Source organism: Oryx dammah, unplaced genomic scaffold (assembly GCF_014754425.2).
Source record: "Oryx dammah isolate SB20612 unplaced genomic scaffold, SCBI_Odam_1.1 HiC_scaffold_8, whole genome shotgun sequence".
Lineage (NCBI taxonomy): Eukaryota > Metazoa > Chordata > Mammalia > Artiodactyla > Bovidae > Oryx > Oryx dammah.
In genome coordinates this window covers 17,587,117-17,609,515 of record NW_024070192.1, presented here as the reverse complement: position 1 = coordinate 17,609,515, position 22,399 = coordinate 17,587,117, and the positions used below count along the sequence as shown (strand labels likewise).

At 50.8% G+C, this 22,399-nt stretch overlaps 2 protein-coding genes across 2 annotated transcripts in view; both read right to left on the bottom strand.

Annotated features, from left to right (window-relative positions):
* Positions 1-205: 205 nt before the first annotated feature.
* On the bottom strand, positions 206-13,411 carry SPATA32 (spermatogenesis associated 32). The gene is given in 6 exon segments (XM_040244367.1): positions 206-306; positions 901-1,790; positions 2,137-2,191; positions 3,052-3,106; positions 12,963-13,000; positions 13,002-13,411. Coding segments are annotated over 6 exon segments (1,533 nt in total). The 3' UTR covers positions 206-221.
* A 543-nt stretch (positions 13,412-13,954) lies between these two features.
* MAP3K14 (mitogen-activated protein kinase kinase kinase 14) overlaps positions 13,955-22,399 on the bottom strand; it is a 42,950-nt gene continuing 34,505 nt past the window's right edge. Inside the window, exons 9-16 of the mRNA XM_040245096.1 lie at positions 22,258-22,362; positions 20,407-20,570; positions 19,750-19,900; positions 17,886-18,260; positions 17,612-17,718; positions 17,029-17,173; positions 15,948-16,048; positions 13,955-15,572 (exon numbers count right to left, since the gene is read on the bottom strand). Coding sequence (XP_040101030.1) covers positions 15,408-15,572; positions 15,948-16,048; positions 17,029-17,173; positions 17,612-17,718; positions 17,886-18,260; positions 19,750-19,900; positions 20,407-20,570; positions 22,258-22,362 — 1,313 coding nt within the window. The 3' untranslated portion in view covers positions 13,955-15,407. The remainder of the gene's footprint in view (positions 15,573-15,947; positions 16,049-17,028; positions 17,174-17,611; positions 17,719-17,885; positions 18,261-19,749; positions 19,901-20,406; positions 20,571-22,257; positions 22,363-22,399) is intronic.

Here is a 22,399-nt window from a genome sequence, read left to right as displayed (position 1 = left end):
TAGGGATCTGGCGCGGTGTGGGGGGTAGTAAGCAGGGACCACACAGGGCTGATGGAGCCCGCGGGGGGCAGGGGGTGCTGGGGTGGCTAACAGTGCAGGTGGCATCTCTAAGCATTGGAGACCAGGATGCTGAAGTCAGAGGAGCTCACTGGTCCAGGAGCATTTGCACAAAAAGTCTGAGCCAGGGAGCCAGCACTGGAGGCTTTACTGGTTTTGTCTAGTCACTTCTCTGGGGAGGAGGGGGTTGACAGCTTAAAATGGATTTTCAGGAATAATGGATTCCCTTTCATGGTTCCCGGCACCGAGCTGCAACGCAAAAGAGAGAGTGTCACTTGGGCCCTGGTGGGAAGGACAAAGGAGGGGTGAGCCCGGAGGCCTTTCTGAGGAGGGCTCAGGGGCTCAGACGGCCTCTTCCTGCTGTGTGATGTGGACAGGCAGCTGCCCCTCTGTCACGTTCCTCCATCACCAGGAAGTGCGGGGTGCTGGAGAACCCAGAGTCCTCAGTCCTGCCTCGTTGGGCATATCCAGGGCCCAGGGCTGAGACCTAGGGGTTCTCAGTAGGAAAGAGCCTGAGTGCTTCCAGTGAGGGTGAGGCCGTCTACACTCGTGGCAAGAAACCTCCTAATGCTAGAATGGCATTCTAGTTCTGGCTTCGAACCCAAGTCCCTGCCCCCGCCCTGGAGCGCTTACCCTCCATGGTCCCCAGGCCTCTGTCAGCCCTGGCCTTGGCGCTGCACCTCGGCCCACCGGAACTTGTTTCCAGCAGCCTTTATGAGGTCACTGAGGTGGAGACATCACTCAGCCAGCCCCTCATTCCATTGTCCCCAGCCCCCACTTGGCTGTGTGAGGAATGGGCCCACCTGCACATCCTGGGGGGAGCCGTGGGGCAGCCTCACTTACTCTTTTGCAGCTCCTTTTGGCTGAGGGGACGTGGTCGGGGACTGGAGAAACTTCAGCTCCCCTTCAATGGTGGCCCTCTTGAACCCTCGCTTTCTGAGGTCAAGGTAAGGGTGAGCGACGTCCTCATCTTCTCGCTTTGGGGCATCCTGCGTTTTCCTGGCTTCTCCTGGTTCCTCTGGCGGCTTCTCATCCTTCGTGAGTTTTCCCTGCTCTGGCTCGTCCGTAGTGGGTTGGGCAGCGTGATCCGCGGCAGGCTCTGTGAGAGGTGGCATGGCCTTCTGGGGTGTGCTCTTGATCATGTTCTGCAAGCTGGGCAGGTCCATCCTGCTGGAGGAGGCCATGGCCAGGGTTGATGCGAAATTGATCACCTCTTCCAGGCCCATGCTGGGCGTGCAGAAGGACGGCTCGGGGCTTGGAGTCTTCTGGGAGGCTTTGTCTAGAGGGCCTTGCTGGGCACTGGGGTCCTGGCTCTGCTTCTTGGAGCTCTCGGTGTCCTTGGGGACCGTCTGTTGGGCTGGACATCTGGAGGTCTTTTCTGTGCTCTTCTGGACGGGCTGCGTGCTGATCACTGGCTGCAGGCTGTGTTCTGACACCTGGATGAGCCTGTCTACCCAGAAGAGGTGCCTGGAGGTCTGCACATGGATGGAGCGGTAGTCCTCGTCCATGGAACTCACGTAGCTGGAGTTGGACCTCATGCTCAGCTGTCTGATGTCTGGCTTCGTTAGCGCATCTCCATAGGGTTGTGGGGACTCTTCCCTGTACCCCTGGGGCCTGGGGTCTTCCTGTTTGGCCTTGGGCTCTGCCTGTGGGAAGGGCTTGGGCTTCTGTTCTGGCTCCACTTGAGGGAGCTCTTCTTCAGGAAGCTCTGGCCCTAGCAATTCGTTCTCCAGCTGAAAGGTTTCAACAGGAAGCTGAGGCTGCGCCTGGCACCCCTACCCCAACCGCCGTGGTTCTCCCCATCCCCCATTCTCTGGCCGGCCCCACCCCGCACTGTCCTTCTGCTCACTTCCTCCCCAACACTTGCCTCCTCCAAGTGACCTGCTTGGGGGCAGGGAGGCAGTGGGGGGAGCTGGTGAGTGTGGGTGTGCATGTGTGTGCCAGCCCTGGCCTGGTGCTAGGGTTGGTCCCATAATTGTCCAGGGTGGGGGCTTATCAGGCTTTAGACAAGATGGGCCTCAAAGACCCCTGCCCCTGGCCTCCTACCTCCCCCTAGGAGGTGATACGGTCTGCAGTTACCTCCATGCCATCTTCCTCTTGTATTGGCTGGAACTGGTTTTGGTTTATGTCACCCCTAAGACAGAAGGAGGCACAGAGTGGATGTCAGGGCTCCATGCAGTAGGAGGAGTAGCGTCTGGGGAGGGTCTCTGGTGCCCTTAAAGCCTCCTGCCTCGTGCAAGGACTGGCAAGATGCTCCCAGTTCACTCCCCTGGTGGCGCCACTCCCACTGAGAATCCCACGGCAGACTCATATTCTCAAACTCCAGTGAGTTCAGAAAGCACCTAGAGAGCTTGCCAAGTTCTCCCCTCCCCCTACAATCTCTGCAGAGGAGACTGACTCCTTGGGGGAGGTCCCCCTATCCAACAGTCCCCTTCCTAGAAGCTTGTGTCTTTTATTTCAGCTGGAGGTGAAGCCCAGAAATCTGCCTTTTAATCTAATCTAGCATCCCAGTGGGCCAGTGTCTTGCAAGCGGCTCATCACAGAGGGAGAAGCCCAGAGGGACCCCCTCTCCAGAACCTGCCGGCTCTCAGCTCAGCAAATCTGAAGTAAAAGGGTGTGTACCCTTGGTTCTTATTGCTAGTTGGCTGCCATCTCAACCACTGCCCTCCGTCATTGTAACCTTTCTCTTATTTGGGCACCTGCCCACCCTCCCCTTGGACAGTTCTGATCTCAAAGAAAGGCAATGCTAAGGGGTCAGGCTCCATCCATGTCCTGGGTGTACCCCACCACCCTTCAGTCCTCCTCCAACCTGAGGGATTGGGGGCGGAAGCAGAGCGGGGGATGTCTTCCATCCCTACCCCTGCTGCCTTTTGGCCTGGATACTGGCCTTGGGGAGATTTTGGAAATAAGCAAGATAGAGGGAGATCCTGGGTAAGGGTGGGTGATCTCGGGGGTCGGGGAGAAGCCCTATGGTGATGGGGGACTGGTTCTCACTGTGAATCCATAATGTCCACCGACTCTTTGCCACAGCAAGGAAATCCATTGGCACCTGGCAGGGAGAAGGACGTGAGGGCAGGGGACCTGCAAGTGCAGACAGTCCCTGAGCGAGTCCGGAGCTCAGGCTGGTGGCACTGCTGCAGCCACCCCTCTCCTTCCCTGTCCCTTACCTAAGCCCACGCGCCATTCCCTTGCCCATCCTGCCCCTTGCCAGCTTCACCAGCACCCCATCCTCCACGTCTGCTCCCTCCCACCTTTCGTGATCCATCACTGTCTTCCCTTAGGGCAAATACGAATAATAGTGGTTCATTGAGTGCTAGAGACTAGCCCAGGGATTGTGTTGAGCACGTTATAGGCTTTAGTTCTTTGACAGAAAGCAAAACATGAGAAGAGGTTCATTTGCCCAAGGTCTCTCAGCTGATCACTCAGGAAGTCAGGACTTAGATGCAGGCTTCACTTAAGGAACTCTTTACTGCCCTGCCCTGAATGTCATCCTATCCTGGAGCCTGTAAATGTGCGGGGTTCTCCGTTGCACCCCAGGTGAACTTTCTTCATCTTTTCCATCCCTGCCCCTGTTCCCCTTTCTCCACTCTGTCTGGCCAGGCTTCAGATCTGCCACTCACTCTCATGCTAGCCACTCTTATCCTGTCCTCTCCTCCCCCGGCTTCTCATGCCGTTTCACATCCTGGGATCATCTATTTCCAACGCCAGGTCAGAATTCTCACCCCAGGTGCTTGATTTGAGGTGACACTTGTGTACTAAGTTGATTCAGTTGTGACTGACTGTGTGACCCATGGATTGTAGCCTACCAGGCTCCTCTATGCCATGCCCTCCTCCAGGGGATCTTACCAACTAAAAGATCGAACCTGCATCCCTTAGGCCTCCTGCAGTGGCAGGAATATTCTTTACCACTAGTGCCATGTGGGAAGCTCATCTGTTTATTTCGCAACATGAAACGTCCCTTGGGGTACGTCCCCCCTCACAGTCCCCTTTCCTAGAAGCTTGTATCTTTTATTGCAGAAGCTTCTCTTTCATCCTTTGGTGATAGGGGCCACCAGGCTGTCCCATTCTCTGAGCCCCAGGGTGGTGGATAGGGGTTGATGGTGGGGCCACTATGGCAATGAGCAAGCCGTGATCCCTACGAGCCTGCAGTGTGACAGAAAGTGACAGCCTTAGCCCTGGCTGAGAAGAATTGCTCCCAGGATTAGATTAGAAGGATTAGAATGTGCTGTGGCCTCTTCCTAGAGGTGGAGAGGCTGGGGAGGGTTCTTGCATGGCTGATATTGGGTCCTGGGGTTTGGGTTGCTCCACGCACTTCCTAGCTGATGCTAGTGGTAAAGAACCCACCTGCCAGTGTAGGAGACGTGAGAGACAAGAGTTCAATCCCTGGATGAGGAAGTTCCCCTGGAGGAGGAAATGGCAACGTACGCCAGTATTTTTGCCTGGAGAATCCCATGGACGGAGGAGCCTGGTAGGCTACTGTCCATGAGGTCTCAAAGAGCCGGACATGATTGAAGTGACTTAGTAAGCATGCACCCACAAGTTCAGCCTGGGCCTGGGATCCTGGATCAGCTGGGTGACTGAGCTAAGAGTGCACCAGGGGCAGGCTCCCAGTGGCCGGCTCAGTGGTCTCTTCAGAACTCATCACTTCTTTGACCATCATGCTTTCTTTGACCATCCCTCAACTTCCTCCCCCCATCTCTTCTGTTCCATTTCTACCTGCCCCAACTGCTGCTATGCCTCAGGCTTCTGACCCCACAGCCTTCTTTTGCTTTGTGGTTGCTCAGTTGCTCAGTTGTGTCCAACTCTTTGTGACCCCGTGGACTACAGCACAGCAGGCTTCCCTGTCCTTCACCATCTCCCAGAGCTTGCTCAAACTCATGTCCATCGAGTCGGTGATGCCATCCAACCAGCTTGTCCTCTGTCATCCCCTTCTCCTCCTGCCTTCAATCTTTACCAGCATCAGTGTCTTTTCCAATGAGTCTCCCTTCATGTCAGGTGGCCAAAATTTTGGAGCTTCAGCTTCAGCATTAGTCCCTCCAATGATTGATTTCTTTAGGACTGACTGGTTTGATCTCCTTGCTGTCCATGGGACTCTCAAGAGTCTTCTCCAACATCACAGGCCAAAAGCATCAATTCTTTGGCACTCAGCCTTCTTTATGGTCCAACTTTTACATCCATACATGACTACTGGAAAAAATCTAGCTTTGACTAGATGGACCTTTGTTGGCAAAGTAATATCTCTGCTTTATAATATTCTGTCTAGCTTTCTCATAGCTTTTCTTCCAAGCAACAAGCGTCTTTTAATTTCATGGCTGAAATCACCATCTGCAGTGATTTTGGAGCCCAAGAAGATAAAATCTATCACTGTTTCCATTGTTTCCCCATCTATTTGCCATAAAGTGATAGGACTGGATGTCATGATCTTAGTTCCCTTTGCTTGTTTTACAAAATTTCTCTGGGAAGTTTAATCAACACCTAAAGCCTTAACTCTTCCATAAAGAGCAACTGGATACGGATAGAAGGAAAAATTATTATGGTATGCACCTCACTGCAGCACTGGGGTTTAGAAGCAAAAATCTGAGGTTGACTCAACTTGGGGCCTGTATATCCAACCTGGGAATGTTCTATTAGGGATTCACGTGACATTTGGTAGTGTATGAAGTAATTTCGACTTCCAACTGTGGATTGCTTTATATAGAAAGGCATTGATTTTGTATCCTGCAACCATCCTAAAATCTTATTGGTCCTAGTAGCTTTTTTAAGATTCCATAGGGTTTTCTACATAAACAATAATATTTGTGACTCAACATAGTCTGTTTTCTTCCTTTTCAACCTGGATGTCTCCAAGTTCCTTTTCTTGCCTTATTGCACTGAGAATAATCTCTGGAACAATGTGGAACAGAATTGAGAGTAGATATTCTTGCTTTGCTAGTGAGCTTAGGGGAAAAGTATCCAGTATTTCATTATGAAATATGTTATAGTTTTTCTCGTAGATGCTGTTTATCGGGTTGAAGAAGTTTCCTTCTATTCCTACTTAATTTTTAAATAGGAGGGGATGTTGGGTTTTATCTGATGCTTTTTCTGAATTTGTTGAGATGATGTTTTTCTTATATTCTGTTAATATATAAGTTATGTATGTATGGCTATATGTGCTTAGTTGCTCAGTCATGTCTGACTCTTTGTGATCCCATGGACTAAAGTCCACTAGGCTCCTCTGTCCATGAGATTCTCTGGGCAAGAATACTGGAGTGGGTTGCCATGCCTGCCTTCAGGGGATCTTCCCAACCCAGGGATGGAACCCAGGTCTCCTGCATTGTAGGCAGATTCTTTACTGCCTGACCCACCAGGGAAGCCAGGGAAGTTATATATAGCATGTGCTACATATATTACATATTATTCTGCTAATAATTCTATTATAATTTGCTTATGGTGAGATCTTGTATTCCTGGGATAAATCTCACTTGATCACAATGTACTACCTTTTTATACATTGTCACATTTTATTTTCTAACTTTTAAGATGAATTTCCACATATATGTTCATGAGGTCTATTGGTACACAATTTTCTATTCTTATGTCTTTCTTTTTATAATGTCTATGATGTAAGGTGTTTTTTTTTTATGATGTAAGGTTTTGACAGTAGAGTAATACGGGTCTCATAGAATGAGTTGAGACATGTCTCGTCTTCAATTTTCTGAGTTTGTGTAAAATTTTTATTATTTATTTATTATGTTTGGTAGAATTCACAAATGAAGCCTGTGGACCTGGACCTGGAGTTTCCTTGTGAGAAGATTTTTAATTACAAATTCAACTTAAAAAATAGATACAGTGTTATTTAGCCTACCTATTTATTTTTTATTGTGGCAAAATACACATATCATAAATTGCCCTTTTAAAATTATTTTTAAGTATGCAGTTCAGTGGCATTAAGTATATTATCATGTGGCCATCACCACTATCTATTCCCAGAATATCTATTTCTTCTTGAGTGAGGTTTTGGAGTTTGTATTTTTTTAAAGGAATTTATCCATTTCATCTAAGTTGTCAAGTTTATTAGCATAAATTGTTTCTAATATTCCTTAATCATTCTTTTCATATCTGCAGAGTCTGTAATGATGTTACCTCTTTCATTCCTCATGCTGGTAATTTTTGTCTGTTTTTTTTTTTTTCCCCTTGTCCAGTTTGGCTGTAGATGTATCAGTTGTGTGGGTCTTCTCAAACCTGCCAGAGATATATGTCTGATTCCTGAGTGGTCACATTAAAATAATACCTGCAAAGCAATAGGCTCCTGCAGTCATAGGCTCCCAATCAGCTTTTTTATGATTTCACTCTTATACATGGACAACCAAGCATCACTAGGCATTTGAGAAAACTGCTAACATAGGAGAGCTAGACTGAGAGAAGAGACTACTCCAGAACACCAGAAGAGAAACAAGGGAACTGAAAAATTCTAATCATCTTCAGAGACTCAGAGTTTAAGATATTCAGCAACATATATATTGCATCCAAAGAACACGAACAGGATACTATTTTAAAAAGAACTATGAAAAGAAAGAGCTTTTTAGCAAACAATTAAAAAATAAAATACAGAGAATATTCCTAGAAGGTAGAACTAAAATATCAAGACGATGCGAGAGAAAAGGATCAAAAGGAAGTCCTATGCTGGGTTATAGAAAGGAGATTCAGAAAGAAAGGAGATTCAGAAAGAAAGGAGATTCAGAAAGAATGGAGACCTTGGGGAAGAAAAGTGAAATCAGTATTTCCCTGAGCTGAAGGATGTCATTAGCTTAAAAATGTTTGCTGAATACCCAGCACTATAGATGCCAAAAGATCTTTGCTCTAAAAGTTCATTGCACCAGGAACAAAGGATTCCTAAATACTTCTAAGTGAAAAACAAGTTACCAACAAGGGAAGGAGAATCATACTGGCGGTGGAGTTAGCAATACAGTTGCTTTTAACATTCTGAGGGAAATGGTTTTTAACCTAGAATTTTATATCCAGCAAAACTATCATTTCAGACATGGAAAAGTAAGAAAGTTTATTCCTTTTTTTTTTTTTTTGAAGTTATTTGAGGATGTGCTAACACAAAATAAAGGTATAAAACAAGAGAGTCAGGGATGAAAAAGCATATCCAACCCAGGAAAGCAGCTGAATCCCAGATGTTAACTGTAGAGAGGCCTACACATTGGTGCAATAGGATGAAGGATCCTGGGCAATAGGTCTCTGAAATAAAGAAAACCTAACAGAATAGTTAACTAAATGTAGAGGTTGAAGAAAACAAAGACTGTGATAAAAGCCAAGAGTATATGTAAAAGGCCACTAAAAAACAAAACCAGGAAAAACAAAAAGCTGTATGAGAAAGAAAAGGTAATTGTGGTAACTTTTATGGCTCAGCAGTGAACAGTTTTCATGTAGTCATGATAATAAATCCTGTTTATTAACTTTCAACATTTAGGATCAATGTATAGGCAAAATTTGGAAAACATAATTATGGTTATGGGACAATGTGAATGCTATCAACCTTGATATTAAAAAAACAAACATACAGGTTAGAGTCTTTGGGAGCTACAAGGCAGGAAGAAAAGTTGAAGGAAAAGGTAGGGTCACTAAAACATCTTACTATATGTGTGTCAAAAGATACTCTCTAAAGTTGATGAAAAAATTAAATATATTAAATTTACAAAGGCATTAGCAGATTAAAAATAATTGATGTTGGGAAGATGGGGCAGGGTGGTTTCCATTAGAGCGGGTAGGTGGTCCAAGAAGAAGCCTGTCAGCTTGTGGAGAGATGAGATGGTAACCAGGCAGAAAAATCGTTCAAATGAAACAGTGGTGGTTGCTCTGAGAAGTGAGGTTGGGGATGTGGTATAGGGGATTCTTGCTTTTCAATCACTGAATAAGCTCTTCAGTACTATTTAACCATATGCATGTATTTCTTGGATAAAGTTAAAAAGAAATGTTGAGCTCCAGGGGTACTTCCCTGGTGGTCCAGTGGCTAAGACTCTGCCATCCCAATGCTGGGGGCCCAGGGTTTGATCCCTGGTCAGGGAACTAGATCCCACATTACCACAACTCAGAGTTGGCATGCTGCAACTAAAGATTCCACATGCCACGATGAAGACTGACGGTCTTTGTGAAGACTGAAGGCCTTTGTGAAGACTGAAGGCCTGGTGTAGCCAAATAAATATGTTTTTAAAAGGTTGAGGCCAGCTATTGTCCAGGGACTGTGCTAAGGGCAGAGGACACAGTGATGAACATACACAATCTCTGCCCCTTGGAGCTTTCAAGCCTGTGGCTGTAACCACAGGAGAACCTCCAATCTCTATTTCATACTCCCACTTGACCCTCCAATTTCTATTTCTTACTCCCATTTCTCCTGAGTTCTAGACTTAAACTGCAGTCACTGATTACACATTTTTCCCTCAGGGGGGCCTCAACTTCACTTTGTTTAAAACCCTATGGATTCCTTGTCAAAGCCTGAGATGAGTAGTTTGAATAGAATTCCCCTTTCCTGTTGTCATGACTAGGTGAGCTAGGGGCTCATCTCTTCCTAAAGACCTCCCAGACTCTACCCCCACCCCCCCACCCCCCCACCCCCACAGCAGACCTCTATCTAAGTGCACAGTTTCTTGCTGACCCTCAGTTAGAGGTGGGTTGGGTGTGTGGTTTGCTTACTTTGAATCTCTGATCCTCTACACAGAGTCAGGCACAAGGTGTATTCTCAGCAAAAGTCTGTGCAAAGAATGGTTTCCTGGGACTTCGCTGGTGGTCCAGTGGTTAAGAATCTGCCTGTCAATGCAGGGGATACAAGTTCGATCCCTGGTCTGGGAAGATCCCATCTGCCGTGGAGCAACTAAGCCCATGTGCCACAACGGCTGAGCCCGTGCTCTAGAGACCATGCTCTGCAACAAGAGAAGCCACCGCAAGGGGAAGCCCGTGCGCCGTGGCTGGAGAGTAGCCCCTGCTTGCCACAACTAGAGAAAGTCTTTGCATAGCAATGAAGACTCGGTGCAGCCAAAAATAAATAAATAAAATTATTTTTAAAAAGAGAATAGTTTTCTTATTCCTCTCACCCTACGAAACTTCAGATTATCTCCCATTTTTGGCCTCAAGTTCATACCTTGGTGTCCAGACTCTAGGATGGCCGACACAGTTCTGCATGTTTGACCCATCTTCCTTTCCAATCTCTCATCTCTTGATAAACTCCTCTCCCTGGTTTCCTCGTTTATCCTATCACCCCAGTTAGAGACCTGGGTCACTTGCAACCTCCTCACTTCCCCAGCTCCTGACCTTCCCACCACTATTAATGACCTAGCGCACATCTTTTCTCCATCCCCACTGCCTCTCCTCTCTTCCGACACCAAAGTCAACACAAACCCAGGACTCATGACCCCCTCAACACTTGGTGCTGAGTGCTTTGCATGCATTCAGCCCTCAGGGCCACATTCTGCACAGGTGGCCATGACTCTCCTCTCATAGATGAGGAAGTTTGCACAAGTCACACAGCTCTTAAGAACAGCACCACGACCTGAACACAAGTCAGATCGGCTCCAAACCCCATGGTGCTACCCACTGTGCTGGCCGAAAGTTCTCTAGGCCTCTAGCTGATGTAATACAATATGGACCACTGATCCACATTCCCCTGACCCCGGCCCCAACCTGGGCATCTCAGTGACTGCAGAACAAGCCTGCTGCATCACACCTGCTCACATCCAGACTCCAGGGTGGCCTCAAAGATCCTGCATAGTCTGATCCCTGCCTTCTTTTTTCATCTCCTGGTATCCAGTTCCCTGCCTTGCCCCAAGCTCAAGAGGCCCTGGAGCATGGAGGGAACTTTTGTGCCTCAGTGCCTTTGCACATGCTGTTTCTGATACTCAGAAAGTCTCTCTCCTGATAAAAATCCTACTCATTCCTGACAGCCCAACTCAAATCTCCAATGTCATTATCTCTGTGACATACCTGGCTGTCTGACCCACATTTTAATTTTTAGATAACACATTAGACTCAGGGCCTAGCACAGAGTAAGAGTAACTGCTGGCAAATAATAAATGCTAGAGAGAGTGTGAAGAAAAAAAACTCCTCCTACGCTGTTTGTGGGAATGTAAATTGCTGCAGTCACCATTGAGAACAGTATGGAGATTCCTTAAAAAACTAAGCATAGAGTTACCACAAGATCTTACAATTTCACTGGAGAATATCTGGAGAAAACTCTATTTTGAAATGATACCTGCACCCCAATGTTCATTACAGCATTTACAATACTCAAGACAAGGACGCAACCTAAATGTTCATCAACAGATGAATAGATAAAGATGGTGTGGTATACACACACACATACACACGCTGGAATAGTATTCAGTCATAAAAAAGAATGAAACAATGCCATTCACAATAACATGGATGAAGTGAGTGAGTGAAAATCTCTCAGTCGTGTCCGACTCTTCACGACCCCATGGACTATACAGCCCATGGAATTCTCCAGGCCAGAATACTGAAGTGGGTAGCCATTCCCTTCTCCAGGGAACACGGATGGACCTAGAGATTACTACTGAAGAAACCAGACAGAGAAAGACAAATATGATATGACTTATATGAGGAAACTAAAAAACAAACAAAGAAATGAACTTATTTACCAAACAGAGACTCTCAGACACAGAAAACATATGGTTACTAAAGGGGAAAGCAAGTTCCCGATGGCTCAGGTGGTAAAAAACCTGCCTGCAATGCAAGAAACCTGAGTTTGATTCCTGGGTTGGGAAGATGCCCTGGAGAAGGAAATGGCAGCCCATTCCAGTATTCTGGCTTGGAGCATCCATGGACAGAGGAACCTGGTAGGCTATAGTCCATGGGGTTGCAAAGAACTGAAAAGGACTGAGCAACCAACACTTTCACTTTCAAGGGGGTGGGTGGGTAGGAATAACATGCACACTACTATATATTAAAATAGATAACCAACCAGCTGTATAGCACAGGGAACTATACTCAATATTTTGCAATAACCTAAAAGAGAAAAGGATCTGAAAAAGAATGTATATATATATATATATATATCTCACTGAATCATTGTGTTGTACACCTGAAATTAACACATTGTAAATCAACAATACTTCAATTAAAAATACAATAAAATACAGTTCTCTAAGATTAAAAAACAGAAAAAAGAGAAGGGGATGCAATAAGCATTGCAGGAGTGATTTAAGATGTCTGCATCAATTTGTTTGTTGAGGGGAAAGCTGTTCTCTGGTTGTTGATTTTTGGCACGTTTTGAAGGCTGGCCCATGTCGTCCTGGGAGAGAAAGTTCTGAGAAGAAAGCCTCCAATCCGGGGGTGGGGGAGATCTGGGCCCCCTTGTTAGAAACCTGGGAGATCCAGGGCCCTCAGGGGAAACCATCTTTGTTCAAGGGTACAGAGAGAAATGCAAAGCACAACGGAGGGCCTCAGTAAAATATCTGTTGAAGCACACTGCCTTTCTCTGCAAAAGCCTCAAGCACCAACCACGGAAACACTTGATTCGATTTGGAGCGGGGGTGTTTCCTCTGCAGTTTGGGGTAATTCATATATCTCTGTGTGTCCAGAACGCCCTTACCCCTCAGTGTGCACGTGTATCTGTACACACACACACACTTTCCAGAACGCCCTTACCCCTCGGTGTGCACCTGTATCTGTACACACACACACACACACACACACACACACACACAGTCGTGCGCCTGCAGGGCCAACTCTGGGCGTGGTGGCCAGGGTAGCACCGCCCCTCATCCGCGGGACCGCGGGGGTCTGGCTGGGGGTCGACCTTCCTCTCCGGCGCCCGCCCCCTCGGCCAATCCCCGCCCCCCGAGCCCCTACCACTTACACTTTTCCCGCCCGGCCCCGCCCCTGCCCCGCCGAGCGCCGCCCGCTCCCACCTGTCACCCCCATGCCGACCGAGACTCTGTACTGGAGGCGGGAGCGGGCTGGTGGCTGCTGCCCCTCCGCCTCCAGTGTGCTCTTTGGTGGCAGGCTGTCCGGGGCGGTAGAGATGCGGGGGGTGCGGTGGGGGGGGGGGCGCCGGTGCCTGTGATGTCGCTGCCTCTGTGACGTCCCTGACGCGAGCCCCGCGGCGTGTGGGTGGGCTTGGCAGTTGGTGGAGGAGTCTTCCAGAGAATGGGGCTCCTCCTTGCCCCGCAGCCGAGCTCTTCTTGGAAGACATCCGGGAGGCGCTGCTCTCTGCTGCCGGCCCAGATGGGTAGATGATGGAGACTGGTAAGCCTGAGGTCTGCTGGGCTGAGCTTTGATCTGCCCTGGGCACACTGGAACAAGGCTGCTGCACCTTCTGTGTGCCCAGGATCTTCCAAGAACCTGCTGAGCTTGCCATCTTTGCCCCAAGGTATAGACGAGGCACCCTGTGTGCCAGTGACATCCATCCTGGGGTTCTGTCCCAGCGCCAGGGAATCTACTTTGGGAAAGTCATCTCTGAGCACTTGCAGACACCCAGGTGGCTGGAAAGGCTGGCAGTTCAGGCCCACTCCCAGTCCAGTTCCCTGGGAGCCAGGCCTCAGGGGACAGAGGAGTGAGTGGGACAGTCTTGGTTCTGGGCATGCAGTCTGCCTCCAGTACCCCTGCTTGGTCAGTGCCCTTGCACCCTGCTCCTTCTCCCCTCAGCCTGGCACCGTTTGGCCAGGGACTTCCCAGCTGTCCACGTGGGGCATCTTGTCTGACTGGTCTGAATGGATAGCCTGGAGGCAGGACTGGAAGTGTCACTGGGAAGAGTGGTGGGAAAGGGCTGAAAACAATCTTTGCCCAGGGTGGGGCAAGATTGGATAAGATTTCACCAAGAGGCCAGAGGGAGGCAGCTGGTAGGATGTGAGGTTTAGGGCACAGGCAGGAGGGAGTGGAGACAACCATGGCCCAGACACACTTGTCATTACCTCAAACTTTATTGCTTACAAAGTTTTCTACCATTTCAACTCTGCAGTGAGATGGCTGCAGTTCTTCACATCCTGGGGGCCGGGAGTCTCTCCCTGGGGAGGAGTAATGGCTATATGTGGATAGCTGGGCAAAGGCCACCTGGCAAGGTGTGGGGTCGAGCTTCTCCCCAGATGGAATCTCAGGGGATACCCCCTTACCCCTCAATAATTCACAGTTGATTAATGCTACATGAGTCCTGATCAGCTGCCCCCCAAAAGAAGAGGCTGGCCTGGGGGGGGGGCACATCTTAAGGAAATCTGAAGGAGGTTTGAGGGGTCACATGCATGAAGAAGGGTCAAGAGCTCAGTCCCTTCCCCCCATCTCCTGGCTTGCTTGTGCCCATGCAGAACCGCTGGCCTGCCCTCCTGGAGGGCAGCCATGAAAGTGCTTTGAGGTCATCAGAGTGCAAAGTGCCGCTGGCGGTGCCCTGGAGACCAGGGGCGGCAGGGTCAGAGTGTCCTGGGAGGCTCGTGTGAGGGTGTGGAGGGCCAGGGCCTGGCTAACAGGAGCGCCCGCGTCGGGTGCTTTCTGCGGAGTTGATCACGCTCTGTCCTCAGAGCGTTCCTGTCGGGTAGGCCTCATGTCGCCCTCCACTCCCACAGCTGAGCGAGCTGAGTGCCAGCTGGGCAGGGGCAGTGCTGGGCCTGAGGCTGGGCTCGGGGCCTGCTGCTCTGGGACAGACTGGGGGCTGGTGGCAAAGAGGCACGTGCTTGGGGGCTGAGAACCGTGTCACTTGAACGCCTTCTCTGGTTCTTCTGAAGCTGACCTCAGCTCAGGGCCTGAGTCGTGGCACCCTGAGAAGTGGCATTCTCTCCCAGGGAGACCCCCCTCCCTGGGAGACCCCCACGTCAGACGTTTCTCCCTCCCTGGCCTGAAAAGTTCCTAGTGCTAGAAGAGGGGTTGGTGGCCAGGCAAAGCCAGACAAGGGGGTCAGAGGGGCCCCTCCATGAACGCAAGGGGAGGCACACCTGCTGCCCCAGTCCTGGCCTGGGCCTGGGGAGGATCGTTAGATGCTCACACCTGCCTGGAAACCGAGGGATGGCTCACCCCACTCTCCTGACCTGGGCCGGAAGCCGCTCTCCCCTGACTGCCAGCAGGTGGTCACTGATCCTAACGGGGTCAGTCCAGCTTGTCGGGACCAAGGCAGAGAAGACCCTCTGTTCCTTGTGGGAAGAGGCCTCCTGTCTTCCTCCTCCTCTCCTGTGGGCTCAGGCAGGACCCAGGTGGAAGATCCCGGGAGGTGCTGTGCTGGCGCTGCCTTTCTGCTGCCAGCCCCTGGTCCCACTGCTGATCCACGGGCTGGCAGAGCTCCGGGAGCAGGCAGAGCCTGTGTCTCAGGGCAGCACTGAGCACCGAGAAGGAAGGCCGCTTCTGGCCGAGTGGAGCCAGTGGTGGAAGGCTGCTTAGGGCCTGTTCTCCAGCTGGCCGTGCTTGACCCTCCAGTTCCAGGCGAAGCTGCCATCTGGGGCCAGGGTGCACTGCAGGTCGATGCCTGAGTCCGGCACCTCCATGTCGTAGCGTACGGGCTGCCCGTCCTTGGTCACCAAGCTGAAGGCTGCAGCTGGGATCTGGGGGCAGAACAAACCAGGGGGCCTGAGAGCCGCCGGGGTGCTGACGGGTCCCAGCAGAGCAGAGCTGATGGCTTCCTGCTACACTGGGAGACACTTCCCTCCAAGGCAGCGGGCAGCCTTGGAGTATTATCTGGCTTTCACTCTGGAAGACTTGGAGAATCTCACCCAGCCCAAGTGGGTGGGGATCCTGAGGACCCCTCAGTCACCACTGCCAGTCCTGCCCTGGGACCCGGGGTCGGGGGGGCGGACATCACAGGGCCAACTATTCCCTCCGGTGCCATGTCTACTTATTCAAAAGCTTCCTTCCTGGAGGACTGAGCTAGGCACACTGGATTCTGGGGGTCTACCCCTCAGCAGGCACCTGCCCCTCACCTGGCTGCTGATGCCCGTTGCGATGTCTCCCACCTTGGCCCGGTGGAACTCCCGGATGTGCAGGTGTTCGCCATTGAGAGACTGTATTTGGACTTTCACACCTAGAAGTCAGGCAAGGTGACCATCAGGAGAGTGGCTGCAAGCTCCCTAAGGCACCCTAGGGAGGGGGGAGCAGGGTGGCTGAAGAAGCTGCAGAGATGGCTTTAGGATGGAAGGGCTGTAACGTTATACCCCTGCTAGCTCTTCATGGCCATGTTCTGCCAGTACCGGAAATCTGGCCTGCACAATGCAAAGGGCTAAGGTTGGCTCCTGTGTGGAAGCAGTATTCCAGCTTATACACAGAAAGCAGAAAGGAACTGGAAACAAAGATTCTTAAATTGGGTTGTGAGCAACTTAGATGGTAAGGTTCCCTGAGGTGGGACAGCCTCTGGCCAGGCATGGGGCTTGATGCCATGAGTCACACTGGCCCTGGAAAGGCCAGGGAACTGTGTGCTGATTAAACCCTTGTTCTATCAAAATCACAGAATGACCTCTGCAACCACACTTGAAAACAAAAAAGTTCCACATGTGCTGTCTTTCTCATCTTCCGACTTCAAATCCCAGAGGAGGATCTCAGGAAACCTATTGCTAAGCTCTGTCTTTTTTCTTCTATTTTTTTGGCCACACCCCACGGCATGTGGAATCTCAGTTTCCTGACCAGGGATTGAACTTGCACCTCCTGCATGGAAGGCAGTCTTAACCACTGGACCACTGGGCAAGTACCTCTTGCTGAGTTCTTGATTAAAATGCTCATGGGTTCCTGTTTTTCCCCTTCCCTTCAGAAGTTCAGGTTTTTGACTCCAAGCCAGGAGAGACTGCTCTCTACCCCCAGCTAGAGGCTTCTGGGACTCCATCAGCTGCCCGTGAGGGGCCATGGTCCTTCACTGCCCCGTAAGGAAAGGCTCTGAGTTTAGTTTACTCTAAACTGACTCAGTGGCCAGGCACCTCAAATTCTGGGTGCCAGGTACCTTCCTCCTCTCCCTTCCCCACTGTGCCCTACCCTCAGACTCCCCAGTCCCAGGCAGAGATCAGGGGACTGTACCGTTGAAATAGCTTGGTGTGTCAGTGGGCCGCCCCCGGGCCAGCACCATGTTCCAGCTGGAGCTGCGGGCCTCCGCCTGGCTGCTCCACGAGTGCACGCCGGAACTCAGTGTGTCCCGTGAGCTCTGAGAAGCCTTGGACGGGTTCTAAAACGAGAGTGGGCACAGACTCAGGTCCCTGGGCTCAGGGAACCTTCTCTGGCCTTGGTCTGCTTTGGCAAGGAAGTGCTCCTGGCTTGGGCTGGAGTGTGGCTCTACTGGTCACTACTGGGACTCAGCACGGGGCTGAATTCTTGAGGGGCCCAGGCTGGAGGAAGGTGACGATTATTCTCTATGGGGACTAAAGCCCAGCCTTTCCCCTCACTATCTTAGTCGCCAAACCAGTCCTGCATTCCCAGGTATGCTGGAGATGGACTGTTTCATTCTGAGAAACCAGGACCCCCCAGCCCCAACGAGGACCCCTCCCATAAGAAAGGGGCGACCCTATCACCTGCCCTTTACCCTCTACCTGCACTGAACACCTCCACGGAGTGGACACAAAGCCACCAGCCCTGTGCCCGGGCTCCTGGTCCATGGCCCACTCACCTTCTCACTGTCGTCTGACAGGGAGAGGCTGTCGACGCTGAGGCACGAGAGGATCTGCTCCTGCTCCTCCAGGGAGAACGGCTGGGACAGGCTGTTCAGAAATAACTCTGCAGAGAGAAGCAGAAAATGGCTGTGAAGGACCGGGAGGGGTCGGGGCTCACTGCACGGATCGCTGAGCCCAGGGTGGGGGCTGGCTATGGAGAGGATGAAGCCAAGGCCTTGGGGCAGGGCCCAGGCCTATGTCCAAGGCCCTGGAGGCCGCAGCTGCCCATACCTATCTCCAGCTGCTGTAGCTCCTGCTCAGGAAAGGTGGCCTTTCGCTCGGGTGAGCTGGGGTTCTTGGCGGGGGCCGGATCCAGGGAGGACAGGGGCAGTGGGTCCCATGTGCCAGACTCCTCCTTGCCCCAGTGTAGGCTGGGAGACTTGCTCTGCTCTGGGGGGTCTGGAGGTGGAGGAGGCTGGAGCTTAGGGGCCCCGCCTGCTGCGTCCTTAGCCGGCTGCAGCCCTGGGGCCCCTGGTGAGAGCTCCCCTGGCGGGGCATGCAGGGTCTGGTGAGGGTGGCCTTGGCTTGGCGGTGGGTGGGCTTGGAGTGGCAGTGGATGTCTTGGTTCTTTGTACTCTCCTCTCCAGGGACTCCTCAGACCTCCCACTACAAAACAGAGAGCACACGCGGTGAGGAGGGAACAGGCCAGGCCGGGTGGCCTTTTCTGAGCAGAGGAGCACCAGAAGTGGGCAGGGAGGGTGGTTCCTCGCCCAGCCAGGACACCTTGGGGTGGGGTGGGGTGCGGGATGCTCCACGCAGCGCCCACAGCAGTAAAAGCACCTCAGTGTTCACAGGGCAACCTGACTGGATCTTCACAGGAGACTTCTTTCTTAAGGTGGGTCCTCTCACGAAAATAGAACAGTATTTCTTTTATTCCATTTTCCTTCCAGGTAACAGGTGCAAATTTAAAAATTACAGAATTGGCTCCAGAGAAGGACTTTGTTAATATTAATAGTATTATAAAGGTAAGATTTGAAAATAGCTCTGGGGTAATGCCCACTCATAGCTTCCAGGAGAATGGGCCTCACTGACCCTCCGTATCTTACCCTTCCCTTCCCGACAGTCAGTGCTTCCTGAGGGGGCACTATCTCTCTGGAGTGGCGGGGCAGTTCAGCCATTATAAATGGCGGGGGGAGGCATTATAACTACCGTCTACGTTTGGGGTGGGGGCCATGCAAGGTCTCTCTCCTGTTTTACTCAATCCCTATTCGTTCTCCTCACCACTGCCTTTCAAGCCCTGCCACTTCCCTCCCTTGCACCCCACTGATGTTCTATCTTCGGTAGACATCAAAAGTGCAATATGTCACTTTAGGTTTCACTGAATTCTTGCTAAGTGTGTGTTGTTTTTATTTATAGATTTTTAATTTACACAAATGGCACCGTATTCTAAGGCCTTGCTCTCTTGGTCCCTGCTTCACCAGGCACTATAGTTTTAAGATCCAGCCAGGTTGCCCTGTGAACACTGAGGTGCTTTTACTGCTGTGGGTGCTGCGTGGAGCATCCGGCACCCCACCCCACCCCATCCCACTCCCACCACTGGCCTCTTCATGTTCCCAAGGAGGGACACCCAACTGCGCCCATCTCCTCTCCCACAAATGACACTCTAGTGTATACCCCCAGGTGTGTCCCTCATGGATCTGGGCAGAGTTTCTTTGGCGGTGTGCCCGGAGTAGGGTGCAGGGTCCCAGGTCTGCAGACAACTGTCTGAGTGTGGCCAGGTGCCCTCCAGCAGAGCCTACGCCTACTGTCCCATGTCCCCACCCATAGTTGGCACCGCCAGCTTTCTGACTTTCTCCCACACAGATGGCTAGAAAGTGATACCTGGCTTTATTTCACATTCTCTGATACTAACGAGTTCAAGTCCCCTTTATATGTTGTGACCTCTTTCCCCCATCTCCTGAGCATGGCCTCTGCATCAAGGTACAGTACTAAGCACTTGGACTCATGTGACCTCAGTCTTCCTAACAGGCCTGAGGTTGGTGTCATGCCCACGCTCTAGATGGGGAAGCCAAGGCTCTGAGATGTTGAGTATCTTGTTCTTGACCACCACACAACCCCACCGGCTCTCTCCCCGCAGCCAGCGCGGGGCTCTTACCATGCTGCAGCGCCAGGCTGACCTTGCCCCCCAGCTCCACTGCAGATGCTCGGTGGACCGGCTCTTTCCTGAGCCCCTCCTGGATGGCCTGGGCTGTGAGCGGGGCACAGGAGGCCGGGATCTCCCTCACAGGTGGAGGCTCACTGGCAATCTGGGGGTCAAAAGGCAACATATGAGACTCGCCTCCCCATCACCTCCTGCGCCTCACTTCCTTTTCTTGCTGCTCCCCACTCTCCCCTGTCCTGCTGTGCTGGGGTCAGTCAAGAGGACTAGAGTGGCCTGGTCTAGAGTGAGGGCTGGGACTTTTCCAAGAAGAAGGGGAAAGGGGCTTAGGTAGGACAGAACAGAGCAGGAGGCGAGGCGCCCATAACCCCCAGGCTCCCACGACCCCCACAACCCTCAGGAGGACAGGCGGGGATGGCCTGGGGTGTGGACACAAGAGAGCCCTGAACCATGAACTCAAGAAGACCCTTCACCCAGGATATGCCCTCGGACCCTCAAATTTGGGTAGCCAAGTATTTAAGTCAGGATCCCACATCTCTGATGAGGCCCTTGCTTGCTCCTGCCTGCCACTGAAGAGCAGTCAACACGGGGGGCGCACCAAGCCTGCAGCCTGGGCCCCTGGCCCTGCCAGCCACCCCAGCTGTGCCCACGGACCTTGAGGCAGAGCGGCCCCCGGAAGTACTGGGTCCAGGGGTGGCAGCCATTGAGCATGTGCAGCATCATGCAGCAGCTGCTCCAGACGTCCACCTTGGCATCGCAGGGCTTGCCCATCACCACCTCTGGCGCCATGTGGGTCTCTGTACCGGGGATGTAGTCCCCTGCGGAGGTGAGGTGAGGCAGAAAAGGCAACTGTGAGCTCCGATGGGCGGAAGCCTCGGCTATGACCACCCCAGTCAGTTCCTGATATACCTTGACTCTGTCTCAAAGTACTGTAAGTAGAGATAAAGCCTCCAGATCCAACTTGCTGAGGATAAGCCAACGTGGGGATTGTGCTGGGGACGGGAACAAAGAATATATCATCTAAAACACGGGCTCTGGACGTCTGTGGTGGTCCAGTGGTTGAGAGTCTGCCTACCAGTGCAGGGGACATGGTTCAATCCCCAGTCCAGGAAGATTCCATATACCATGGAGCAACTAAGTCTGTGCACCACAATTTTAGAAGCCTGCACTTTAGAGCCTGTGCTCCACAACAAGAGCTGTCACCACAATGGGAAGCCCAGCCCGCGCTCAGCTAAGAAGAGAGACCGCTGCTTATTGCAAATGGAGAAAGTCTATGCAGTGATGAAGACCCAGCACAGCCAAAAATAAACAAATAAGTTAATTGAAAAACCCATTGGCACTGCCATTTGGATCAAACTCTCAAAATGCCTTCTAAAAGGGGGGAGGGATTAATAGTATGATGTTCCTGAAATTTTAGTAACTTAAAAAAGAAAAGGAAAAAAAACTTATTTGCATAAAAGACTAGAAAGACTGATCCCCGATGTGAATACTATTATTTTTCTGGTGGTTTGTGTTTCTTATTTTTGTTTAGCTCTACTTTCTGTGAAGGACATTAGAAAAGATATTTTTATAATAAGATATATATGTATAATATAATATATTAAAGTTAATATATGATATCAATATATATAATATATATGATATAAAAGATATTTTATAATATAACACTATAGTTATTTCAAAGTGGAAAGCAGGTATCTGTTCAAATTACATCTCCAGAATTATCAAGAGTCCTTTGACAACAAAGAATCACTTCTAAAAGATTGCTTTTCCTTTGGTCAAAATGAAATAATTTTATGCTAACGCTATAAATAAAAAGCAGGGCACAAAAGTGTGTTATGATGACTTTAACTATATACAGAAAAGTACCCAAAAAATGATGAATAAGGAAAGACCTGGAGGGAATTATCTAAAATATTTATGATTATCTCTCTGGGCAAGAGGAATGGTAAGAACTTTTCCTCCCCTTCCAAACCACTTAACACTGTAGTTATCCAATATTTTACTGTGGACACGGATTCTTTTAATAATCAGAAAAATATAAGTTAAAAACAGGCATTTCTCCAGCTACAAAGCATAGGCCCCTTGGTCAGCCATCTCATTCTGCTTTGCAAAACCGTGCTCTCAGAGGCGAGGGAGGGCTGAGTGCACAGGCTGGGAGCACAGCTCCCCCGTAAAGGCTGGCCAAGGGGCCTGGAGCCCTGGGGGTTCGGAGACAGCAGACCTTGGACCTTGGCTGCGGCACCCAGCTTCTTTTGTTCCCTCCTCTGTGTAACAAGAACATCAGAAGCAAGCACCTGACATGCATGATTGCATTTAAGCTTAACAACAAAAGCCTCATAACCCAGGGTTGTGGGGCTGTGGGGCTGAAGAATCTTCATGAACATAAAGTGCTCACCTCTCTGACTGCCATTAAGGAAGGTACAGGAGAAGGCACAGGGCTAATGCTTAGTGAAGGCTGCCCGGCTGTTATCTTTGGGGGAAGGGGTGGGGGGCAGGGCATACCTGTGAGCAAAGACTTCCCCAGGCCGTCGGGTTGAAGGCACACAGCGTGGCCAAAGTCGCAGAGGGCTGCGCGGCTCCCATCACTGGACAGGAGCACGTTGTCGGCTGCCAGGCCACCCCGGGGAAGAAGAGGAACAGGTGA